This window comes from Pantherophis guttatus, chromosome 18 (genome assembly GCF_059756535.1).
Source record: "Pantherophis guttatus breed Tessera chromosome 18, ASM5975653v1, whole genome shotgun sequence".
NCBI lineage: Eukaryota > Metazoa > Chordata > Lepidosauria > Squamata > Colubridae > Pantherophis > Pantherophis guttatus.
Window position 1 is genome coordinate 7,860,503 of NC_142080.1, and position 25,753 is coordinate 7,886,255.

General features: G+C 45.9%; 2 protein-coding genes and 1 non-coding gene across 5 annotated transcripts in view; 2 read left to right on the forward strand and 1 right to left on the reverse strand.

The window, feature by feature from the left end:
- Positions 1–1,588: 1,588 nt before the first annotated feature.
- On the reverse strand, positions 1,589–22,030 carry ZDHHC24 (zDHHC palmitoyltransferase 24). Of its 2 annotated transcripts, XM_034424386.2 has the most exons (9): positions 17,684–17,996; positions 13,881–16,246; positions 10,942–11,099; positions 8,307–9,025; positions 7,292–7,508; positions 5,741–5,905; positions 4,635–4,734; positions 2,832–2,956; positions 1,589–1,741 (listed from the first exon to the last, which is right to left on the reverse strand). In XM_034424386.2, the coding sequence occupies exons 2-9, from the start codon at positions 14,028–14,030 to the stop codon at positions 1,696–1,698; spliced, it is 1,680 nt and encodes a 559-aa protein (XP_034280277.1). In that variant the 5' UTR covers positions 14,031–16,246; positions 17,684–17,996; the 3' UTR covers positions 1,589–1,695. The 2 variants fall into 2 exon arrangements, with proteins under 2 accessions (XP_034280277.1, XP_034280280.2); XM_034424389.3 differs by lacking the exons at positions 1,589–1,741; positions 2,832–2,956; positions 4,635–4,734; ... (2 more) ...; positions 8,307–9,025; positions 10,942–11,099 and adding exons at positions 20,135–20,412; positions 21,747–22,030 and having other exon boundaries at positions 15,080–16,246.
- Positions 21,764–25,753, forward strand: part of ACTN3 (actinin alpha 3) — a 56,069-nt gene continuing 52,079 nt past the window's right edge. The window contains exons 1-2 of one of the 2 annotated variants that reach the window (XM_087880955.1): positions 21,803–23,588; positions 24,682–24,733. The gene's annotated coding sequence lies outside the window, so the exon portion shown is untranslated. Of the gene's footprint in view, positions 24,734–25,753 lie in introns of both variants that reach the window. The other variant, XM_087880954.1, reaches the window with a different exon arrangement.
- On the forward strand, positions 25,064–25,254 carry LOC117669757 (U2 spliceosomal RNA). The gene has a single exon (XR_004592501.1). It is a non-coding gene; the product is annotated as a U2 spliceosomal RNA (small nuclear RNA).

The window sequence follows — 25,753 nt, forward strand, 5'->3', positions numbered from 1 at the left end:
ATCTCCTGATCACACCTCTTGGGACGTGGCAATGGCTGTTCTCTACGACGTCTCCTACGTCTCTCTCTTGCATCCAAATAAGGGCTCCCCCTCCTCGTTACCGGCCTCTGTTTCCTCCTCAATTTGGCTGGGGTTCAGAGGCACGTCATCAACTGTCAGTTCTTGCTGACTCACCAGTGAAGACGGCCCCTCCGGCGCATAGCTCGTGACAGCTTCCTCCTCCTCCATATCATCCTCCGACTCAGCATGCGAAGATAAATCAGCCTCCGGGGCCGGGGTCACAACATCAGCCATCGCCCCAGCCCAGCTCCATCGTGCATGCGTGCGTGCCTCCACCGGCCAGTTGGTCTTTGGGTCTGTCGTGCATGTGCGGGGGGGGGGGGGGGGGGGGGCGAGAGACATGTGCGGGGGTCAAGTGCAGGAGCGCTCACATTGCATTTTGGGGTGTGTACATGCCCCCCTTACCCCGTTTTGGGCCTTGAAGGCCTCCTGCACCAACCTAGAAGCCAAAACAGGCCAGGGTGAATGTGTAGCGGCTCGCATGTGTGGGGAGTGCAAACGGATGTGTGGGGAGTGCACGTGCGTGCTTTTGCGCGTGCACTTTGGGCACTCAGCACCAAAAAGGTTAACCATCACTGGTATAGGGTTTCCTGCTGGAGCAGGGGGTTGGACTAGAAGACCTCCAAGATCCCTTCCAGCTCTCGAATTCTATGTTTTATCCTTGAGGGCCAAAACTGGTGGCAGTGGGAAACAACCTTAGCCTTTTGCAACCTGGTCAAGTGGGTCCTTGTCACCATGCCTACCGTGCTTGGTATCAATTTTGCCTGGTTGTCCATCATGACCTTTTTAAGCATCTGAATATGTCCACTGGCTCCAAAATACGGGGGCTCCTTAGCTGCAGGAAGTCAGTGACAGCAAATCTATGGAGATTCTCAATCACAGTCGTCAGAATCTTATACAGTCAGAATAACAGAGTCGGAAGGGAGCTTGGAGGTCTTCTAGTCTAACCCCCTGCTCAAGGAGACCCTCTACCATTCCAGATAAGCAACTGGCCAGCCTCTTTTTAAATGCCTCCAGTGTCCTAAAGGTGCTTTTCCAAAAGGCAACTGGACTTTCTTGGTTTTGTTTTTGGAGGGGGTCAAGCTATTTTCCAAAGCACCCGAAGGCCAGATGAAGAATAATGGATGGAAACTGATCAAGGAGAGATTCAACTTGGAAATAAGGAGAAATTTCCTGATAGGGAGAACAATCAAGAAGGGCCTCCGGGTGAAAATGGCCTTTCCCCCTGCCCGGAGGCCCTTCGGAGGCCAGAAACGGCCCATTTGCTGACTTCCTTTGATACCGGATGGCCTGTTTTTTGCTCTCCCCAGGCTTCAGAGCCTTTCTAGGAGCCTGGGGAGGGCAAAAACGGCCTTCCCCACCCCCTTGGAAGTCTTCCGGAAATTGGCAAACGGGCCGCTTCTGGCCTCCGGGGGGATGGGGAAGGCTGCTGGCAGCTGCTGGCAGCTCTGTCCGCAAGCTTAGCAATGCTGCTCCCTACCAGGTTGCAGGGATACGCTCGAGTGAACAAAGGCAGGCTGGGCTCCTCTGCTTCTCAACGTTAGATTTATTTTTTAGATGGTCTAGGATTACAGGTCCAGGATGCAAGAGGAACTAGTGATCCAAATGGCTTCCTCTATCCATTCTATCTTCCGCTCAGATCGAGCTTTGGAACTCTTCTAAGGACTCGGTGCTCTGATACCTGGAAACACAAATGAAGTCCGCCTATTTTTGCAATGTTAAAGGTTGGGAAACGGCGTTTTAAAGGATTCCAGGCAACAACCTGTGGATCCCTGCATTTCTTTTTTCAAAAAAAAAATGAGTGTTTTGAAGCACATATATACTAGCAAGAACATGAGAAAAGTTGCCAGGTTTGGAGATCCCCTGCCTTAGAATAAAGAGAAAAGAGGGGACAAATACTTTCAGCCTGGCCAGACCCTGTTCCTTAAAACCTTACAATAAAGATAGAACAAGATCTCCTGATTGGGTTTTGTTGTCTGGACCAGGGGTCACCAACTTTTTGGATCTCAGGGACCACTAAATTCATAATTTTAAATCCCGCGGACTGCTAATATGATCTGCCTAATGACCGGCTGGGTGGGCATGGCTAGGTGGTCATGTGACTGGGTGGGCATGGCCAACTCGATGTCACTCACGTGGAGGGGCACCTCACCGGCCTCTACTCGCTCCTCCCCTTCCAACCTCTCCTCCTCTGCCCGCCTGGGCTCCTTAGGGCCCCAATAGGAAGCAGTTGTTGCAGCTAAGCAGTTCAAATTGGATCTGACCAAGAAGGAGGCTCAGCAGGAGCACCTCTCTGAGGACTAGGAGCATAGGCTTTCCAAGCAGAGGGAAGACCTGCGGGAGTGCAAGGCCAGGTACCGGCACCTAGAGGCTCAGCGGGCTGAGATGGTTAGCCAGTTCCAGGCCATGAGGCAGTCCCACTGGAACGAGGCCCTCCGGCTCTTTGCCACCAGCGGCTCTTCCCTCCAGCCTTCGCCCAAAGCCCTGCACCAGGAGGCTGAAGCAGATCCCAAGTCAGAATTTCTGCCCCCCCCCCCAAACCGGCACAAAAAGACACCGAAGGGGGAGACTCTCTGCAGCAACACAAACATTCATTGCATATATCTGGCCCAGGGGCCGTAGTTTGAGGACCCCTGATTTAGTGCAATATAAAAAATGCAAATAATTTTTCTACGGACCACCAAAATTTTCTTGCGGACCACCAGTGGTCCTCAGCTGGTCTGGACTACCTCGCAGGGCTGTACCCCGCCCCTCCATTCTAGCAGCCTTACATGTCTTTGATGCCATATTTCCCTAAAGTCTGCCGAGCAGCATGCTTCCATAGCATCTCTTCATCGATGCCCAGGGCAGCCAACACTTTGGAGAAACGGCGTTCCACTGCCTGGCGGGCATTTGTCTGGAGGAAAAAAAAAAAAAAAAGAGGGTTGGGTGGATGTTTGTTGTAGCCATTGAAGCAGCGTTACCAAAAACCGAGCAGAACTCCACACGTTCATAGCACCATAGGTTAGATGATCTTGTGGAAGCCGCTTTTGCAAGCTTGGAGGCACATAGGGAGCACTCTTGCAAAAATGGCTTGCAAAGGGGAAGGCGTTGCAGCAACATTGCAGTGGCTGCCGGAGGTGAGTGACGTCGTTGAAAACGGAGTGTGATGTGTGAACCCAGCTAGGGATTCTCTCTGAGCTTGGTGATTGACTTGAAGACGTTTCATGACCGAACTAGGTAATATCATCAGTGCTAAAATGGACTGGGATTTGCTCTCTATTTATATATGGTGGCTTGCCCTGTCAATTCTGGTGGAAATGCTGTTTTATTCTACCTAGAATAACCTACCTACCATGTTTTCCCGAAAATAAACCCTCCCCGGATAATAAGCGCTCCCCCGAAAACATTTAAACACATGCACAGCCAGTCTGGTTAGGGTTACGGAGACAGAGCTGGAAATCAGGTAAGATGGCAAGAGGAGCCCCATCTTGTTCCATACGCCCCAAAATAATAAGACCTCCCCAAAAATAAGGCCAAGCGCTTATTTCAGGGGTTCATAAAATATAAGACAGGGTCTTATTTTTGGGGAAACAGGTAGAAGAAAAAAACGTGCCAAACAACACTGGCAATGCAAGCTATTGTATATAAACAGGAAGTAAAAACCCCACTCTCCTTCACACTGATGGCATTACCCAGTCAGTTAATGAAACGTCTGCAGGAAATCTAACAAGCTCAGAGAACACTCAGGACCCCACCGTTCAATCCTGAGATACAAAAATCCTCTTCTACTGGTACAGATCCTCACTGGATTGTCACCCTGGCAAGGTTTTGCCCAGAGAAGTAGGGCTGAAGAGGGTATATAACACCATAGTTGGCACCCTGTGATGACCCGGGGTTTGGCACGAAGGCAACACAGCCAGAGAACCGGTATGAGTCCCTTTATTGGCACCAACTTTGCCTCCAACGTCCTGTTTACTCTCCGGCCTGGAGAAAAGCTCTCTCACAAACTTGCAGCAGCTTCTGGCTGCAGATACTCCAGTCCAAATGCTGTAAGCAGAATGACTGCAAATCAATCACTCCAGCAGGACAAGATAATGAGTCCCAGAAGCGAAGAATAATTCCAGCAAGACAAGATAAGCACACAGTAGCACGGCACTAATTCAAACAGTCAGGAGGAATGCCAGGAATGCAGGCCACAACTTTCAACACTAGATGAATTCAGTGTTTGTTCCCGACAAACGCCCCTCCCATCTGCCTCTCCTTTAAACTCCATCCCCAAGTGTGCCTTGTGAAGGGAATCGGGGCCCTTTCCTTCCTCGTCAGCCATGCAACCCACATTGCTCTCTTCTGTGTTCTTCCCTGCGTGCCCTAGGATGAGGAGGGGGTGGGCCTTGGTCTTCATCTGAACCCCCTCTCCCTTGTTCTACCTCTCTCCTGCTCTGCCCTTCCTGCCTGACTTTGCCCTTCCCCAGTTTCCTCCATAGCCAACGGAGCCACGCTCCCACTCTGTGTCAGCTGTTCGTCTTTGGTCTCAGATTCAGACTCTGATGGGGGCATGACACACCCACGAGGTCTGGTCCTGCACCACATACCTGCATGACTCTCTCAAACAAATATGGACGGCTCTCTACACGATCCTGGATCTCCTGCAGCTGGATCATGTATTCCTCCATGCGCTGTTTCTCTTGTTTCCTACATAGGACATGGAAAGAAGGGCTGAATTTTGTGAGATGGATGGCTATCTAAATTTGATAAATAAGTAAATACAGGTCGGGTATGCAGGTGAATTGTGCAGTCATTAAGCAAATCCAACTTTTCCAATTGTCGGAGCTGGCTGGGAAGGACACAAAGAGCAATCACATGACTCTGGGATATTGCAACCATCAAAAATATATGCCGGTTGCCAAGAACCTAGCCACAGGGATGCTGTGACGGTTATAAGTACGAGGAATGTTTGTTTTTTTGAGTGCTGTTGTAATTTTAAAAAACAAATGGCTTAAGTCAAGGGCTACCTGTGGTATATAATGTCACAACTGCCACTAAGCCATGGTTTAGGAGCCATGGTGGCGCAGTGGGTAGAGTGCAGGACTGTAGGATACTTTTGCTGCCTGCCGGCTGTCTGCAATTTGGCAGTTCGAATCTCACCAGGCTCAAGGTTGACTCAGCCTTCCGTCCTTCCAAGGTCAGTAAAATGAGGACCCAGATTGTTGGGGTCAAGAGGCTGACTCTGTAAACCGCTTAGAGAGGGCTGCAAAGCACTGAGAAGTGGTACGTAAGTCTAAATGCTATTGCTATTGCTCAACAAAGCTTACAAATTTTATTTATAAATTTTATTGCTTAAAGTTTTGTATTCGAGATGGGTAGCTACATAAATCCAGTAAATTAATCAATGTTTAAAAAAATTTTTTTTGTTGTTTTCAAGGTCCTGTATGAGCCTCCAATCCCTGTCATTAACATAGAATAATTTCTCTGCCAGTTTGTTTGTTTCTTCAACTTCACAGATCTATTCCTATAGGTTTTTGGCAACCAGCTGGCTCCTCCATTTTGGATCTGAGCTAATTTTTCAATTTTCCTAGCTTCCCTGCCGGGATCTCCTCATGGTCTCCCATCCCGGTACCAAAATAAACACCTTGATCCAGTAATTGGTGAAACTCAGATGTCTTGGAGATGGGGGTGGGATGGGAGTGGAGATACTTACCTGAGTTCTTCCCGCCTTTTCTGGAAAGACATGGAACATCCTTTATTCCGGTAAGTTGCCAAGCATTTGGCCACTTCCCGCTGCATGTGTTGCGCCTTCAATCTGCGCAGCTCAGCACGGTGTTTCTCCTGCTGTTCTCGACGTTCCCATTCCAGCAAAAGCAACCTAGACAAAGAGACTGGAGTTGAGGCGATGGGAAAATGCTCTAAGAATGGAACAAAGACAGGAGATGCTGACACAGGCTGTCCTCGACTTACGACAATTCATTTTGCAAATAAGACGTTTGGTCTCGTGGTTAAGGCACTAGACCAGACAGTGGGAGACCGTGAGTTCAAGTCCCACCTTAGCCATGAAAGCCAGCTGGGGAATTTTGAACCAATCCCCATAAGATTATGAATTCCAGTCCATTTTAGCCATAAAAGCCAGCTGATTCACTTAACAATTGTGGGAAGAAAGGTCATAAAATGGGACAAAACTCACTTAACAAATATCTTGCTTAGCAACAGAAATTTTGGGCTTAATTGTGGTTGTAAATCGAGGACTACCTGTAATAGCTAACTATTACCCAGATAGTGCCTGAGTTTGCCAAACAAAACTGACTTGTGAGTCACTAAACCGGAGTCTCTTGGGTTAACCCAACTGCGGAAGTTTGTTCAGTAACTTAAAACTGAAAGGCAAAAATCTTTATTTTAGTTTTTTGGTTCCAGGCAGAGACAGTTTCTGCATAAGTTCTTCAACTGACAAGTTGGCAAGTTTGTAGTTTTTCACTGACGTATTTTTATTCATCTAATATACCCCAAGGGCGAAGGTCCGTTCTCTGAGCTTGTGGGTTGCTTTCCTAATGTTTCGTTACCAGGCTGGGTCACATCTTCAGTGGAGTTTAGGGGATGTCAGTGTCGATGTTCTTCTGTTTATAAGGGCTTCAGGTGTGGGTGTGTCAAGTGTTGTGACGGGTCAACTGTGAGTCATCGGTGAGTCTTGCGATGGAACAGGGGTGAAATGCTCCAAAGTCTGCTAATGGTTTGCTTTGCTACCAGTTTGTTATGTGTGCACATACGCGGTGCGTGCCAAATGCACACTTTGCATGCAGGAACACAACAGGCGCTACCACGCAGGGCTAAAAAAGGAGGATTAAGAAGCCTTTTCTAAGGTATGTAGAACAGCGAGGGGGAGGGGAACAGCTGTGCCGCGCGATTTAGATTTGCTAGAAATCTAAATTTCAGCTGACCGTCGGAAATATCGATGGTATTCTGAACCGGTAGCAATTTTTTTCCCTATCGGTTCGCCCAAACCTGTAGCTTTTATTACTACCGGTTCAGGTGAACAGGTCTGAACCAGTAGCATTTCACCCGTGCGATGGACCCTAAACTCCGATGAAGATGTTATCTAGCCTGGGTAACCAAACGTTTGGAAACTGACCCACAAGCTCGGAGAATGAACCTTCGCCCTCATCCTAAACCCGAGCTATAAATATTCGCCACTATTGAAAACCCCAGAATTTTTTGGGGGTGGGTGGGGGTGGGGAACACTGAAAGCAACCCATACGCCTACCTGTTAGCTTGCTGTCTTTTATCGGATGTCTTGGTGGACATCACTTGAGGAGCCAATGACGGTTCAAAATCTGGACATGACTGGACCCTCCAATGTATGCTCCAAAGCCGCCGGAGGTCTTGAAAGAAATCTTCCTGGTCTTTTTTTTCCTCGTCTTCTGAAGGAGGCTGAGAGCTACTGGAATGAAGGTGGAACGGCTTGCAGACGGTCAGTTTTCCTGGAAAAGGTAGAGAAAATGGACGTACAGGCAGTCCCCGACGTATAACAGCTCACTGAGCGACCGTTTGACGTTAATAACGGCACGGAAGAAAGTGACTTAGGACCGCTTTTTTCACACTGGACGTAGAATAATGCAGCATCCCCGTGGTCATGGGATCAGACTTCGGTCGCTTGACAATTGGCATGTATTTATGACAGTTTCAATGTCCAGGGATTACCACTTGTAAAGTTCCCAGCTGACTCCTGACAAACAAAGCCAACGGGGGAAGCCAGATTCGCTCAATGAGACCTACGAGTTGCTTAACAACTGAACTGATTCACTTAATGGTGGCAAAAGAGGTCGTAAAATGGGGCGCAACCCAAATAACAATGGTCTTAACGGAATGCAATGGAAATTTGGGGCTCAATTGCGGCCATAAGTCAAGGGCTATCTGTACACTAGGAATCCTGGTGGCGCAGTGGTATGAATGCAGTACTGCAGGCTACTGCTGCTGACTGCCGGCTGCCCAGAAGTTTGGCAGTTTGAATCTCACCAGGCTCAAGGTTGACTCAGCCTTCCGTCCTTCCCAGGTGGGTAAAATGAGGACCCAGATTGTTGGGGGGAAATAAGCTGATTTTAGAACGGGCTGTAAAGCACCGTGAAGCAGTATATAAGTCTAAGTGCTATTGCTATTGCTATTACTATTATAAGTCTAAGTGCTATTACTATCATCCGTCTGGCTGCTGGCCTCCCTTCCCTGCACCTGGTGTGGCCTTCACAAACTCCTGCCTGTCGGCGAGGCTCTCCCGCACCCACCTTGCTCTTTCTTCTGCTCCAGCTGGTCGTGGAAGCGCTTTTGCAGATACTTGAAGTTGGGCACCTTCTGGTTAATGACCGGCTTGAAGGTCGGCTCCTCCTTGGGAGTCGGGCTGCGAGACTTAGATTTCCTTTTCTCCTTTTGAGGGACTGGCTCTTCGGGCTCCGTGGCTAAGCAGAGCATCTCCGCTCGGAGTTTTTCTTCTAACTCCTCGAGCGAGAGGTGTTTCTCTCGCGAGTGGCGGTGCCCTTCCAGGTTCAGGAGCTGCTGGGTGAGATGCAACCAATGGCGACGTTCCTGACGTAGCTGTCGCTTCCGAGCTTCTGACCGGGCTTCCATCTTCCAGAAGAGGGGCAGGAGAGAGCTCCTCGGAACCAAGGCCATATGCGGCAAGTACCTCTGGGGCCTGCTGCAAGGGACCTCAGGAGTTCTGGCAGACTTGTGGGCTCCCAAGCAGTGGCTCTCTTTGGGAGCTGGGGAGCCCAAGATGGCGTCAGGGTTGTAAAGAGTCTCCCGGGATGGGGCAGTCGCGGCTCGCGGCAAAGTCAGCTTCTTGGTCTTATCCAAAACCTGGTCTTGGCAGATGGTCTGGCCTTTGATGGAAAAACTCTCCCACATCCAGTGAAAGGGGAAGGAGCCTTGGCGAGGAGCTATTTTGGGGTGCTCGGGAGGCGGAGGTTCATTGCTCTGCTGCTCCTGAGGGGCAGGCTCCAGCTGCCTAGGGGGAAGTGGAGCTAAAATCAGACCCAGGTCCTGCACACCTGCTGTTTAGCCAGGCTAAACCAGGTAAGAAACAAACAAACAGGGGAGCTATAATTCTACTATATTGTAAAATCACGTTGACAGGAATCTTGCAAGCCTGAAAGTACAACTCTCTCGCCGTTTCCTTTACTGCCTGAGAAACTAGGGAGGGTCCCTTCTGAGTCTGTTGCCCTGCCTGTTTAACAGCCGAGGGCTATGCTGTCTCTTATCTGACCGTTCCTGGGCAAGGTCTCTTTGTTCCATCTCCCAAGGTCTTCTCCCCCTCCTCATATCCTTGCACACACACCGAACTTTTTCCATAGTTCTAGATTTCTCCCCCCCTCACTTCTTTACAGCTTTAGAAACTAGGGAGGGTCTCTTTGTGAGCCTCTCGCCCTGCCTGTTATACATCTGAGGGTTATGCTGTCTCTTATTTGACTGTTCTCTTTGCTCTGTCTCCCAAGGTCTCCCCATACACCCTTGCACACATTCTGAAGTCTTTCCATAGATTTATATTCTCCACCCTTTTACAGCCTGAGAAACTAGGGAGGGTCCCTTCTGAACCTCTTTCTCCACGCATTAGGCAGCTGAGGTTCTTATCTGATGTTCCCTTGGCAATGTCTCTCTGCCCACTTCCAAAGGTCTTCCCCAAATACTATTATAGCCTTTACAGCCTCAGAAATTAGGGAGAGTTTCTTTTGAGCCTCTCACCCTGCCTGTTATACATCTGAGGGTTATGCTGTCTCTTATCTGACAGAGTCTCTTTCCTCCTTCTCCCAAGGTCTTCTCCACATATTCTTGCACAACCTGACACATTCTGAACTCTTTCCATAGATTTATATTTTACTCCTTTTACAGCCTGAGAAACTAGGGAGAGTTCGTTCTGAGCCTCTTTCTCCACACATTAGGAAGCTGAGGTTCTTATCTGATGTTCCCTTGGCAATGTCTCTTTGCCCACTTCCAAAGGGCTTCCCCACATACTATTATAGTATCTCCTTTACAGCCTGAGAAACTAGGGAGGGTCCCTTCTGAGTCTGTTGCCCTGCCTGTTACACAGCTGAGGGCTATGCTGTCTCTTATCTGACCGTTCCTGGGCAGGGTCTCTTTGCTCTGTTTCCCAAAGTCTTTCCCACATGTACCTGACACTCTGAACTCTTTTCATAGATCTAGATGCTCTCCCCGCTCTTTTACAGTCTGAGAAACTAGGGAGGGTGCCATCTGAGCCTCTTTTTACATCCATTATGCAGTTGAGGGCTATACTGTCTTTTATCTGCCTGTTCCCTTGGCAGCATCTCTTTGCCCCATCTGCCAAGGTCTTCCCCACATACCACACCCGCCAACTCCTTTACAGACTGAGAAACTAGGGAGGATCTGTTCTGAGCCTCTTGTCTTACCTGTTACACAGCTGAGCGTTATGCTGCCTCTTATTTGACCATTCCTGGGCAATATCTATTTGCTCCATCTCCCAAGGTGTTCCCCATATACAGCATCTTTGCACAACCTGATAAGATTGAACTCTTTCCATAGATCTAAATTCTTCCCCTCCCCTCCTTTACAGCCTGAGAAACTAGGGAGGGTCCCTTCTGAACCTCTTACCCTGCCTGTTACCCAGCTGAGGGTTATGCTGTCTCTTATCTGACTGTTCCTCTGCTCTTCCCCACATATCCTTGCACAACCTGACACACTCTGAACTCTTTTCATAGATCTAGATTATCCTCCCCCCCCCCACTTTACAGCCTGAGGGTCTACACACTGAGCTTTTTTCATAGATCCGCACAACCCTCCTTGCAACTGGCTTTAAGTTCCTGGAGGACCCACAATCCTATGGTCACAGACAGCAATTTAATTTCAAAAAAAAGGATTAAAGCCAGAGAAAGCATTCACCAAACTCACTTGTTTACGCCTTGATCGGGGTCGACATCTGAGGCTTCGCTGACATCGGGGACGTCTTGTTCGGGTTCCCAGCAGCCCTTGAAGAGAGGGCGAAGGGATTTTTTCTTAGCGCGTTTCATACAGATGAGCAGTCCATCGCCAGCATCCAGGTAGTCCTCCTAAGGAAAGAGAAAAATGCTGTTCTTTCTTGGGCAATTTTAATATTAGTACCGCTTTGTAAAGACTTAGTAAGGCCACACCTGGAATACTGCATCCAGTTTCGGTCGCCGTACTACAAAAAAGATGTTGAGACTTTGGAAAGAGTGCAGAAAAGAGCAACTAAGATGATTAAAGGCCTGGAGACTAAAACATAGGAAGAACAGCTGCAGGAATTGGGTGACGACAATATTAACCTGTGGAACAGCTTCCCTCCAGAAATTGTGGGTGCTTTATCACTGGAGGTTTTTAAGAAGACTGTCTGGAATGGAATAGGGGCTCCTGTTTGAGCAGGGGCTTGGACTAGAAGACCTCCAAGGTCCCTTCCAGCTCTATTCTGATTATCAATTTTACCCCTATAGGTGGTCCTTGACTTATGACCACGAGAGGGACCAGAAAATTTGCCGTTAAGTAGTGCCATCATTCAATGAGGCGCCATGTGACCGCATTCAATTTCAGAACCTTTTTTTGCTGTGGCCATTAAGCAAATCACCATGGTTGTTAAGTAAGACATCACATGATTGCGACCTGTGACTTTCCCTGCCGGTTTCATCATTGACTTGCTTGTCATACGCCAGCTGGGAAGGTCCCAGTGACTGCAGGACGCTGCAACTCTTGTAAATGCAAGTTAGTTGCCAAGTGAGACATTTGTTAAGTGAGTTTCGCCCCATTTTACGACGTGATTAAATGAATCTCTGCAGTCGATAAACCAGTAACCTGGTTGTTAAGTGAAATTGGTTTCCCTGTTGATTTTGCTTGTCAGAAGGTCCCAAAAGGGGATCACGTGATCTTGGGACACTGCAATGGTCATAAGTATGAACCAGTTGCCACAGCTTCCAAATGTAAATCACGTGACCATGAGGATGCTGTAACGGTCATCGGTGTGAAAAACGGTCATAAGTCGCTTTTTTTCAGTGCCACTGTAACTTCGAACAGTCACTAAACAAATTGTTTTAAGTCGAGGACTACCTGTAGTTAGGATAGAAATTGAAGGAATGAACGCAGACATTAACCAGATGAACTATCTAAAGTACTTTTATAATTGGTCTACTAATCAGGATAATGCTTGAGATCGGTGTGTCTCTTTACAGAGTCTTATGTTTTAATGAAAAGCTTCTATAAATGCATTAAGGGAACTTGATGGACAACAAATGGCATGGCTGCTTTAATTAAAGAACATATCCATCTTTGTTTCGACTTGGGAACTGCTTCTGGACTGTGTGTTCGAGACAGAAAAACAATGAACTCTTGACGTTAATGTTTGCTGATGAATGGCTTGTTGCTATAGAAATTCAGTATTCGTTTAAATTGGTAAAGGAAAATGCGGGGGCTGCAATTTTATTCTGTATTTTAATCCGCCAAAAGAGGTTGGGAGTTAATGCTTTTTTTCCCTTTCCTTACACCTACACCTTTTCTTCCCCTTTTTCATTTTCCCCGTCATGATGTTTATTTTTATTTGTATCTTATGATTTTTTATTTATTTGTTTCATGTTTATGCCGCCCCATCACCTCTACAAGGTGACTCTGGGTGGTTTAATTGGATGACAATTTTAACAAAATTCTTAATTGAGAAAAAGCAAAGAGGGAACTTGATGGTTAAGGAAGATATAACAGAATAAGAGTTGGAAGGGGCCTTGGAGGTCTTCTAGGAGGAGGAGCAGGAGCAGGAGACCTTATACCATTTCAGACAAGTAGCTGTCCAGTCTCTTTTTAAAAGAGACTGGTGAGCCTCTAATGGGTGCTCTGGCTATTCTTTGCCCCCGCCAAAGCTTAATGCACTGGGTAGATCCTTCCGTTGCTAGTGTCAGGCGTGAAAAATCAGGACCATCAGTTTCAGTTAAGATTCATTGCTTAAGCCTTACACAAGAATCTAGTCAACTAATGTTAGTACTAACGTGACACTAGATAAGGATCAACAGAATTTAAGAGGACTTGGGTTTAGACCGTTTATGGGAACGTAACGATTCTAGGCTGATGACTTGCTTTACTCCACCACCACCACCACCTCTGTTGTGGTCCACCAGCAGCCTGCGGAGCTGGCAACGGAGTCGGACAGTGAGGAGGCTGGGGAGGACAATGGGCCAGTCCTGAAATCAGGGGAAGGCCCAGACGAGGGCTCTGTGTCGGAGGCAGAGATGGGGCCAGGGCCATCTGGAAGCGATGTGTGGACTCCGGGGCCTCCAGAGGCGGATAGCAGAGAGGCAGAGGAACAGAAGGAGCCTGTTCCTAGTGCACACATGCGAAGAGCTGCCAGAAGGCAAGAGCAGCTAAAGCAAAAAGGACGACTCAGCAGTAAGGCCAGGAGATGATTGGGCCCTCCAAGGCGGCTTAAAAGAGCAGCAACGGCTCTTGGGATCTTTGTAGGAAAGCAACGTTGCTACATTTTGTTTCTTGTCAGTGTCCCTTGCTTCTGAACTTTGTGGGGTTCTTGCCAAGAAAAGCCTTTGGCACAGTGCCAAAGAAAACAAAGGTTAGTGATAAGGCCGAAGGACTGTTTATGAAGAATTTGACTTGCCGTTTTGGAATTAATTTGGACTAAGCGGAGAATGAAGTAATTCTCAGCTGTTCTAATAAAATATGTTTAAAACTGATTGTGTCTGGTAATAACTACTTGGGCCTGGGTCACAACACCCTCTGCCTCTGCTTGCTCTTCTCTTCTAACTGGTTAGTTAAGACGAATTAGACTTTTCTGCAGGGCATGAACCCATAACCCATGACAATGGTGTTAGGCCAACCCAAGCTACCTGCTGCGACGAGGTATTCTCTGAAAGCAGACCCAAAAGTCGGACCTGCCCCTTTGGTTCATAGATGGTGCCGGGGGTTCGGGTGATGGGATCCACCGAGGGCTTGATACAGGCATTGGTCAGCACAGACTGGCGATGAGGGTTCAACATGGTGCCCACGACAACATGGAAGAGTCCTGGCTACTCTCTGGTTACCGAAGCAACTGGTCCTCTTTCAGAACAAGGCCAGCCAAAGCGGAGGGTTCTGGAATCAAGGCAAGACACAGGACAGGCTGGATGTTGGCATGGAAACACCACTGCTAATATTGGAAGTCTAGCTGGGCCTCGTACCTCAAGTCTGTGTCACAGGGTTGAACCCAGCTGAAAAGAAAGATATATCGGTTATTATTTCTACGATGTGTTTCAACAGCTTCTTCCTAGAAGCTGAAGCCAAAGGAGACTCAAACAGAAGTTTTAGCTCAGTGGGATATTTGGTGTGTTTTAAATGGTACGTCTTTCTCTAATCCAGTGCTCCCAGGATTAATTTAAACCGGGGCGGACTTCAACTCCCAGAATTCCCCAGTCAGCAATGGGAGTTGATGTCCACCCAGATTTAAGTTGGTGAAGTAGAGAAACACTGCTCTAATCAGTAAATAAAGTCCCTTTGTGTAGGTGGACAGTTTTAAAAAAAAATTAATACCTAAAAAGAAATAACACAGCAAATTTGACTCTTAGTCAGATCTAAACAAAACAGTCTTATGGTCCTGGCATGGGGTTTGGGGACCTCTGCTCCGATCAACCAACTACAATGCCACTTAAAACAACAACAACATAAAGAGATCACAAAAGGATGGCATCACCACTTAATTTTTTCATTTATTTATCTCTTCTCAAGAAGTTACATGAAACGTTAAAACAGAAAAATAGCCATTTGCCCCACACTTCCCTGCAATGAAAAATATAATTTTAATCATTTATCCAAGGCCAACATAATTCAAAGTTACTAAGAGAGGCAGACATTTGGGAAGCAGTGCTGCTTTTGAGCTTCTCGAGATTGTTCACACTAACCAAGGGCCACCGCATTATCTTGACGCATTCAAATTAACCGCACTGATAATAGTCTGTACACCTGACTTGAAGAAATGGGAAAAGAGTTAATTTTTTCGGGTTGAAAAGCTTACAGTGCAATCAGTGCTCAGTTAAATATAAAAGGCACTGTATAAAAGCTTTATTTCTTTATTTAGGAAATTTGTTAACCTCCCATCTTGTATCCAACAACTCTGGGCAGCTTATAGCATAAAAACATTAAAGCATTAAAAAATAATACCGTATTAGAAACAATCATAGAACGAAGTGGATAAAATCTAACATAAAGAAAAGAAAAAAGAATACAGTAAATGCCCACACATTTTATGGGTCTCTCACAGTGCAAACCATGTCTATGGGGATTGGTGATTTTGGATATGAAAGGAAGAAGAGAGACATTTGGGTGGACAATATTGGGTGGAACAGTGCCAAATATGGGGAAGGAACAGGCAGAATAGCAAGGGGTAAAAATTGTTAACCATTTCCCTGACACAGTATCTCCCAACCTTGGAAATTTAAAGATGGGTGGACTTCAACTTCCAGAATTCCTCAGGCAAGGTACTTTAAGAGGGGTGAGTTTCATCTCCCAGAATTCCAGCATGATTTAATTTTGGAAGTTGAAACCCATCCCCTCTTAAAGCATAGCTGGCTGGGGAATTCTGGGAGAAGTCCACTTGTCTTAAAGTTGCCATGGTTGAGAAACATTGTCCTAATATTTCACAATGTAAAGTTTGTTGACTTCTGCATGATCTCAGGACTCAGGATAAAAAAAAACCCAGTCTCACAATTGCTGCAAGGGGAGAAAACAACTGAGATGCAAAGCATTATAAACTTGGATTTTGGTCCCTGAATCCATTTCTAGGCAGTGTTTGACTTTTGGTTTTAGCTTCACATTTTTCCCAAGCTGGGAAAAGAAGGGGTGTGCAAATTTGGAGAGCAATGGATATAAGAGGGAGAAAAAAAAAATACACAGACACATATATAATATACTTTAGACCAGGAGAAAGCAGTATTAACCATTGCATTTAGACCAGTTTAGCCAAGCATGAGTGTCCCCCCGTCTTGCTCCAGTTAGCAATTTCCTTCTTCCCAGATCACTGAAATGAAAGCATTACAAGCCCCTTTCCCAGGGAGTGTGGGGAAAACAATCAGTCACCACCGTTCCAAGATCACACTGTTTTCAGCTTTCAACGATGTAAGACAAAACCTTCAGAATTTTCACCCAAGTTGTCTGCTTTCAAATGAAGAGAGCCATCGTTGAAAAGAACTCAATTTTCCTCATAATTACAGGTGGGGAAATCCTAGAAGAGAGAGAATCCGTCATCAGCAAACTTGAACACACAGATAGTCCTTGACTTACAACTAGTCGTTTGGTGACCATTCGAAGTTACGACAGCAGTGAAAAACACGACATATGACAATGACCATCACAGCATCCCCAGGGTCATATGATTAAAATTCAGGAGCAACAGTGGTCCCCAATCTTTTGGGCACCAGGGATCAGTTTTGTGGAGATTTTTTTCTACGGACCAGAGAGGGTGTGGTTCCTTGTGCTGCTTGCATCCCGCAGATGGGGCTTCACTAATTTATATGACCCGGTTTCTGACAGACCCTGGCCAGGTGCTGGTCCATGGACTGGGGGTTGGGGACCCCTGATCTACAATGGTAACAGTGTCGTTGAGTCACATGATTGACATTTGAGACCTTCCCAGCCAGATCCCAACAAGCAAAGCCAAATTTGCTTAATGACCATGTGATTCACTTAACAACTGCAATGATTTGCTTAATAAGGTCATAAAATCATGTGCAACTCACTTAACAACCATCTTACATCTTAGCAATGTAAATTCTGGTTCCGATTGTGGTTGTAAGTCAAGGACTACTAGTAAGGTGACGCAATTCAACATTTAAAAATGTTCTACAGATCTATCATGTATATCTGTATAGGACTATAATACTACAGGCAGTCCTCAAATTACCACCGTAATTGAGCCCAACATTTCTGTTGCTAAGCAAGACAGCTGTTAAATGATTCCCCCCCCATTTTTTGATCTTTCTTGACATAGTTAAGTGAATCATTGCAGCTATTTAGTTAGCAATAGCACTTAGACGTATATATCGCTTCACAGTGCTTTACAGCCCTCTCTAAACAGTTTATTGTCAGCATCTTGCCCCCCAACAATCTGGGTCCTCATTTTATTGACCTCAAAAGGATGGAAGGCTGAGTAAACCATGAGCCAATTAGACTCGAACCGTCAAACTGCTGGCATCCAGCAGTCATCAGAATTACTTGCAATACTCCATTTTAACCACTGCGCCACCACATAACACGGTTGTTAAGTGAATCTGGCTTCCCCATTGACTTTGCTTGTCAGATCACAAAAGGTAATCGCATGACCTGGGACACTGCAACTGTCATAAATAGGAGTCAGTTGCCAAGCATCTGAATTTTGATCACATGATGAAGAGGAGGCTGCAACTGAATGTGAAAAGCGGTCATAAATCAGTTTTTCAGAAGTGTAACTTGGAATGATACCTAAATAAATGGTTTTAAGATAAGGAATACCTGTGTATAGTACTACAAATTATAATTTATTTATTATTAAATTTGTTTGCCGTCTAGCTCGCCACAGGGTGACTCTGCACTTAATTGTTTTAACAAACCAGATCGACATGTTTTTGTTTGTTTTTTTGGATTCCCACACACTTCCTAATTGTTTAAAATCCCAGAAACACACCTTTAGTTGCTGGGTGATCTGGAGAGCACTTCTGTTTTCGGAGAGCTGGTTTGGAACGTGATTCCATCTCCTGGCAAACGGGAAGTGACGAAAGGCGTGAGGGAGGCCAGCAGCCAGCGTTTTCCCATGATTTGCCGAAGGTTGTTTCGCCAGCCCAAGTGGTACCGGCGATTCCCTTCGAACCATTCTTTGGTGGTCTGTCCGCGCAGAGCCAGCAAGCTATGGAACAGCAGGAAACTGATACAGAACAAGAAGCCCACAACACAGATGTCGGTCACAAAAGCGTAGACAAAGGTCACGAAACTGACTTGCCCTGCAAGAGAAGGAAGGTGAGGCGTAATTATAGCTGCTTCATCTAGAGCAGATGTGTCCAACTCTGGCAACTTGTGGACTTCAACTCCCAGAATTCCCCAGGCAGCCATGATTAAGACAAGAAACCCTCCCCCCGCTCTCATGTGCTTCTTGTTCCCTTCCTACCCATCTTTTCATTGTAAATTATTATTATTGTTCTAACATTTTACAGGTAATCCTTGACTTGAGAGCACAATTGAGCCCAAAATTTCTGTTGCTAAGTGAGAGAGTTATTAAGTGAGCTTTGCCCCAATTTACGAACTTTCTCCCCACAGCTGTTCAGTAAATCACTGCAGTTGTTAAGTAACACAGTTAAGGGAATCTAGCTTCCCCACTGAATTAGCTTGTTAGAAGGTCGCAAAAGGTGATCACGTGAACCCAGAACACCGCAACCATCATAAATACACGCCAATTGCGAAGAGTCCAAATTCTGATCACGTGACCATGGGGATGCTGCAAAGATTATAAATGTGAAAAAACAGTCAGGTAAGTTTTATCAGTGCCTTTGTAATTTTGAACGGTCACTAAATGAATGGTTGTTAAATCAAGGACCATCTGTATTGTTTTTTTTTATATTTGATAGCCATCCAAAATCAAATCCCGGCTAAATGGGGGGCATATAAGAGCCTTGGTGGTGCAGCAGACTAAAACTGCTGTTAAAGTAGCACTCAGCTGCCTGCAATTACTGCGAGTTCAATTCTCACCAGGCTCAAGGTTGACTCAGCCTTCCATCCTTCCGAGGTAGGTAAAATGAGGACCCGGATTGTGGGGGGCAATAAGTTGACTTTGTATAAAATAGAACACTGCTTAGGGAGGGCCAAAAAAGCCCTACTAAGCAGGTATATACAAAAGTATGAAGGCTATTGCTTAAAGCATTGTAAGCCGCCCTGAGTCTCCAGAGAAGGGCAGCATATAAATCAAACTAATAAATAAATAAATAAATAAATAAATAAATAAATAAATAAATAAATAAATCAATCAATCAATCAATCAATCTTCTTCCTAGCGTATATTCCCGTAAGTGCAGGGTCCGCTTTTTGGATCATTGAATGCCACTTTGCATGATCAGCTGCATCTCCAGGGTTTTGATGATGTCTTGCCATCTCTGTTTTGGACACCCGCAAGATCGCCACCCATTGACTTCCAGTTGGTAGGCAGTCTTGGCAACGGTGGAAGGTGCTGCTCTCTGGACATGTCCATACCAGCGGAGCCGGCTTTCTCTCATCTTCTCTACAGTTGGTGCCACACCAAAATGTTGTCGAATGGTGTCATTTGTGATGTGGTCAAGAAGGGAGATGCCCGATATCCCAACAGAGCATTCACATTTCCATGGCACGGAGATAGCTTTCAGTCCCTGTTGTTGCTGTCAAAGCATTCGGTGCCATACAGTGCAACTGGGTGGACGGTTGTCTTGTAAATCTTTAAGATTTAAGACGGGTTGGCATTCATCTGTCACATACCACACCGGTGACTTCTCACCAATGCATCCAGGCTGCATTCACCCCCTTGCTCGCACCTCACCATTGCCTTGAAGGTGGGATCCCAGATACCGAAAAATGTCCACCTTCTTCTTTTAAATAAATAAGAGGTCTGCAACCTTAAGCACTCAAAGAGCCATTTTCCCACAGAAAAGAAACACCGGGAGCCACAAAACCTGGGTGGGCGTGGCCAACTCGATGTCACTCACTTCCACCAGTCACATGACCCCCCCAGCCACGCCTACCCAGCCGGTCATTAGGGCAGAGAACCAGTTGTTAAAAAACACCAGGAACTACAAAACCCTTTTGACATATCTCTCCCTCCCTCCCCCATCTCTCTCTCTATATCTCTCTCTGTCTCTCTCTCTCTCTCTCTGTATCTCTCTGTCTCTGCTCTGGCCACTTCTCCATCCCCCTGCCATCATCCGTACCTTCTCAGGCCACGCGAGGAGTGACTGGGAGGGGAGGGCGAAGGGTGGGGCCAGCTAGTTGTGGGATCACCCGACAGGGAGCCACAGCAGAGGGCCCAAAGAGCCGCATGTGACTCCAGAGCCGCAGGTTGCTGACCCCTGAAATAAATGAATTAATAAATAAATAAATAAAAGCTCTCACTTGTTCTTACCCATCAGGAGCATCAGCCAAGGCAGCATCAGCAGGAGGATTTTGTGTGCAAAGCCACCTTCCTCTAGCAGCATCCAAACCACGTTAGCATTGAGTAAGCTGCCGTACAGCAAGGCAACCGACCCGTAAAGCAGCAGGCAGAGGAAGTAACGGTAGTTCTGATAGCCTAAACACTGGCCGAGCAGCAGGCAATGGTGATCTCGTCGCAGGACGCAAACGTTGCAGGTAAAGCAGTGGCTGCAGCGGGGCGGCACATGGGTCTGGCAGGCATAGCAGTAACTGGAAGGAGGCGAAAGAATGAGTGTTAGGAGAGGGTGGATGATTAGATGGTGCTGACTGGGTGCCTTGTACCAATCACTAGGAGACAGTGAGTTCTAGTCCCGCCTTAGGCATGAAAGCTGTCTGTCTCCTGGCCAATAACTAGGAGACAGTGAGTTCTAGTCCTGCCTTGGGCATGAAAGCCAGGTGAGTGACTTCGGGCCAATCACCAGGAGACAATGAGTTCTAGTTCCACATTAAGGCCTGCTGGGTGACTTTAGACCAGTCTCTGACTCTCAGCCCAAACACCTTACAGAATTGTTGCTGTGGGAAAATTGGAAGGAGGAGCATTAAGTATATTTACCTTCTTGAGTTGTTTATAAAAAAATAAAGATAGGATATAAATAGATACGCCAATAAAGCCTTATTGGTTCAGCCCAGGGAGTACATTTGTCTTCCTTTGGGATTCCAATCCTTCTTGGAAAAAAACTAATGTGGTTGGTAGACCAATAGAAGATTCCCCCCTCCCTGCACATCCTGCCCCTTTCTTCCCAATCTTCTAATTATAATTTGTATTTTTATTGGAAATATTTTATGATTCTGTTGCTTTTAAATATTGTACGCCGCCCAGCATCACCTTGCAACAAGATGGCATGCAAACAAACAGATAAAATACATACACGAGGCAGTCACTAGAGGGCAGCAAAGAGTAGCTCCTGTCTCTTTGGTGCCATCTAGTGGTCTGTCTGAAATCTGCAGTCCACAAATACAACTCTACGCCCGACGAATTATTTGATTTTTATCCTGCCCTTTATTACTTTATGTCATTCGAAGAGGCAAACCTACTTAATACTCCTCCTTCCTGCTATTTTCCCCACAACAACCCTGTGAGGTAGATTGGGCTGAGAGAAAGCAATACCTCCTTCTTTCCTTTACACTTTTGGTCAATCCACAGCTGGCTGCCTCCTTGAGATAGGGGCCTCATAAACCTAGGAACCATGAGGGCTTAAAAAGTTCAATAAACTTAATCATTTGTTTTCATTAAAGCTCCTCCTCCATATTGGGAAAGGCTTGATATTCTCCCAAATTTTTCCCCTTTTTTTCTGAAGTTTTGAAAAAAAAGAAGCGCAATGGAGAAACAGCGTGTTCCTGAGCACGTGCAGAGATCCTAGTTTCCTCCAAAACAGTCTCGTCTCCATTTTCCTCTGAGATTTAATTCCCTCATTATTGAAGTCTCCCTCCTCCCAGCGGGGCGGGGGGGGGGGCTTTTTTCCCGCCACTTTTAGAAACCCCGCCCTCGAGGCGCGACCGCTTTCCCATTGGTCCCCGCCGGGTCGGTAACCACGCCCACTCACTCCCATCCTTGCCCCGCCCCCGCCAGCATGACGCCGCGCGTGCTGGGCGAAGCCATGATGAAGCGGCGGGCGCTCTCCAGCGCGCTCGTTAGCAGGAAAACCAGCGAGGCGATGGGCCAGAGCGGGAAGGGCTCTCCGGGCGGACGGAATCGCAGCAGCACCACCAGCACCTCCGCGACCAGCGCGGTCGCCAACACCGCCCCGATGCATACGGGCAGCACCCGCCGGTCCCAGTCGCTGCCTGCCATGACGGCGCGTGCGCGGCCCCACGCGCTCTCGCCTCTTCTTCCGGCTTCGCTTCAGCCGCCCCTTTCCCGCTCAAACCGCCGTTAGCCAATCAGCGGCGGCGGCCGCCCTTGCTAAGCCCGCCTTTCGAACGGATCGGCGCGTCTCTTGTCCAATCGGCGCTCGGCTTTTTTACCTCAGAAATTTCTTGTTTACAGAAAATCCTTGTTTACTTCAGAAATTTGTCTCCCTGACATGCTGTGTCAGAGATGCCGTTATGCACCAAGCGTTCAAATGATAAATATAGGTGGTCCTCGATTTATGATTATTTGCTTACTGACCGAGGTTAACAAGGTGCACTGAAAAAAATGCCTTATCGTGTTTCACACTTAAGGACTGTTGCACATGATTTGCATTCCAGATACTTGGCAATTGACTCACATTTATGACGGTTGCAGGGTCCTGGGGTCATGGGATCGCCTTTTGAGACCTTTTGACAAGCCAAGTCAATGTGGGGGAAACCAGATTCCCTTAACAACCCTGTTACTAATTTTAACACCTGCAGTGATTCACTTAATGAAAGTGGCAAAAAAAGCCATAAAATGGGACAAAACCTGCTTAAAAGTTGTCTCACTTAGCACATAAATTCTGGCCTCCGTGGTGGTCGTAAGTCGAGGACTACCTGTATTGTTCTGAACAGGTGGGCACGAGGCCTGCTTTTGTATGGGCAAATGCTTTTCATTTGGACCTGTGTTTAATTCTGTCTTCTCCATCTTCAAAATCAGTCCTGGGATCTCCTTGATCCACTTTATCCATTGTCTTAAGTATTATTATTCTTTATTGGCCAAGTGTGATTAGACACACAAGGAATTTGTCTCCAGTGCATAAGCTGTCAGTGTGCATACAACAATAGCGATAGATCAATTTGACTCAGCCTTTCGTCCTGAGGTTGGTGAAATGAGGACCCAAATTGTTTGGGGCAAGAGGCTGACTCTAAACCGCTTAGAGGGCGCTGTAAAGCACTGAAGCGGTATATAAGTCTAGGTGATATTGCTACTCTCCTCTCCTCTCCTCTCTCCTCTCCTCTCCTCTCTCTTGTCCTCTCCTGTCCTTTCCTCCTCCTTTTCCTTCCTTCCTTCCTTCCTTCCTTCCTTCCCAATGGTTAGAATGCAGGATTGCAGGCTAACTCTGCACACACACAGTTCGATTCTGACCGGCTCAAACTTGAATCAACCTTCCGTCCTTCTGAGATCGGTAAAATGAGGACCCAGATTGTTGGGGGCAAGAGGCTGACTCTGTAAACCGCTTAGAAAGGGCTGTAAAGTACTATGAAGCGGGATATAAGTGCTATTCCTTCCTTCCTTCCTTCCTTCCTTCCTTCCTTCCTTCCTTCCTTCCTTCCTTCCTTCCTTTTCTTCCTTCCTTCCTTTTTTCCTTCCCAGTGGTTAGAATGCAGGATTGCACGGTAACTCTGCCCGCTGCCAGCAGTTCAATCCTGACTGGCTCAAAGTTGAATCAACCTTCCATCCTTCCGAGGTCGGTAAAATGAGATTGTTGGGGGCAACAGACTGTAAACTGTTTAAACAGGTCTGTAAAGCACCGTGAAGCGGTATATAAGTAAGTACTATTGCTATTATAGTAAAAATACATTCATCATAAAACATTAGATACAACACTTAGTGATAATTGTGGATACTCAATAAGCAATCAACAGAAATCATATTAGGATACTAAGTAAACAATATAAATCGTAAGATACAAGCAACAAAGTTACAGTCATAAGATAAGGAGATAGGTAATAGGGAAGATGAGAATAATGATGGTAATGCTGCCTTTCTAGATAGTTTGACAGTGTTATGGGGAATTAGTTGTTTAGCAGAGTGATGGCATGGGGGGGGGAACTATCTTGTGTCTAGTTCTGACATGCAGTGACCTATAGCAGCAGTCAGCAACTGGTAATCTGTGGACCACTGGTGGTCCGCAAGAAAATTTTGGTGGTCCACAGAAAAATTATTCGCATTTTTTATATTGCACTAAATCAGGGCTCCTCAAACTACAGCCTCTGGGATGGATATGTGCAATGAACGTTTTTGTTGCTGCAGAGAGTCTCCCCCTTTGGGGTCTTTTTGTGCAGGTTGGAGGGGGACAGTTATTCAACATGTAACTGTCTACATCTTTTTTTAAAAATGCCACAAACGGCTGTGGTTTCTCTGTTTCCATTGCAACAGATTAACACATTTTTTGTTTATTATTGAATTGGGTATGGAGATTCTCAACCATCCAGGTCATGATTGTCCCAAAGCTGCTTTTCCAAAAGGCAATTGGACTTTCTTGGGTTATTTTCCCCCTTGAAAATGTTTTGCTTCTCCTCTAAGAAGCTTCTTCAGTTCTGAATTTGGTGTTCTTCGCCATAGGGCACTCAACACTACTAATAATAATTGTTGCTGGTTCATTTTGATATGTATGAAACAGAGCAAGTATATTTATAATATAATCGCATGTGTTTAAGGAATACAATAACCAGTTATTTTTCAAAATAAGCTTCTATAAGCCATGCTCAAAGCTTGAAGGAAACGGCAAGCAAAGCGTCTGAATTTACATTTGTCTTTGTGGACAAATGTGAAAACCAGGAAGCTTTGTGCAAGGAATATCTTTATGACATCTTTTTTATTTATCGTATTCTCATGGGCCTTTTCCTTTCTTTTCTCAGAAGAACACTCATCGAACAAGAAGCTTTCAGAGTAGGACTCACGTCTCTACTGGTAAGTCCTGAAATAACAGCCACAAAGGCATGATGGGGAAAAATGGGAAGGCTTATGCAAATATTGTACCAATAGCTGTCAGAAGAAGCACAGGCAATCAGGAAATGAACGTTGCTAGCAGAATTTATAATTTGTATAGTTAAAACTTCACAATAGAAGACTGTTAACTTGGACAGTAGAAATAGGCACGATGTCAGAATGTATCTGATGAGATTGCAAAGCAGTGCTGATTCCGATGCGATAAGGAATACATTCCGTAAGGAATGTGCTCGTCATTATCTGAAGTTTAATAGGAGAGAATGCCCTAGGAGGCTGCTGGCCAGGAAAGGTATCGCTTCTCGGCCTTTTGGCTAAGATCAAGTGTAGTATCTGTTCTTATCAGTTTAATATCTGATATGTCCTCTATTTGAGGACTACATATTAAATGGATTTTTGGAACTGGGAGATGGAATAGGGGCTTGCTCCGTCCACTCCAAGCATCAGCCTGGTATTGCAGTACCTCCAGGAATGGTGCACCTCCCTCTGGGAGGAATTTGATTGGTTAAAGAATAGATGAAATAAAATAAGTTTTCTACTACTTTGGACCATACTGTATATAGAGTATGTTAGAATTAGCAAACTTTGTGGTGGTTAATTTCCTCCCTCTTTAACAAAGCGTATGCATAATTTTGCCAAAAAAGTTGCAGAGACTTTTTCAGCAACTTCCTCAGGGTCAACATTGACCCTTTAAAAGCCAAAAAAACAAGCAGGTTAGGGTCCTATAGGTTGCTAAATTTCAGTCAAAAGGACCAAAACAAAGGCAGAGCTATCTGTTTATCTGTACATTTAAATGTACATTATCTGTGCTTTTCGTCTTTTGACTATATTGTTTAAATTATTAAAAGGGACTGACTTAAAATATCTGTACATTGCTTGTTGCTTTGTTGTTTTTTTTGCTATGTACAGGAACTTGAATTGGAGCTAAAATGCTGTAGAAATATGATTTAAAGCAACGGATTAAAATCTTTGTCTACCTTTAGT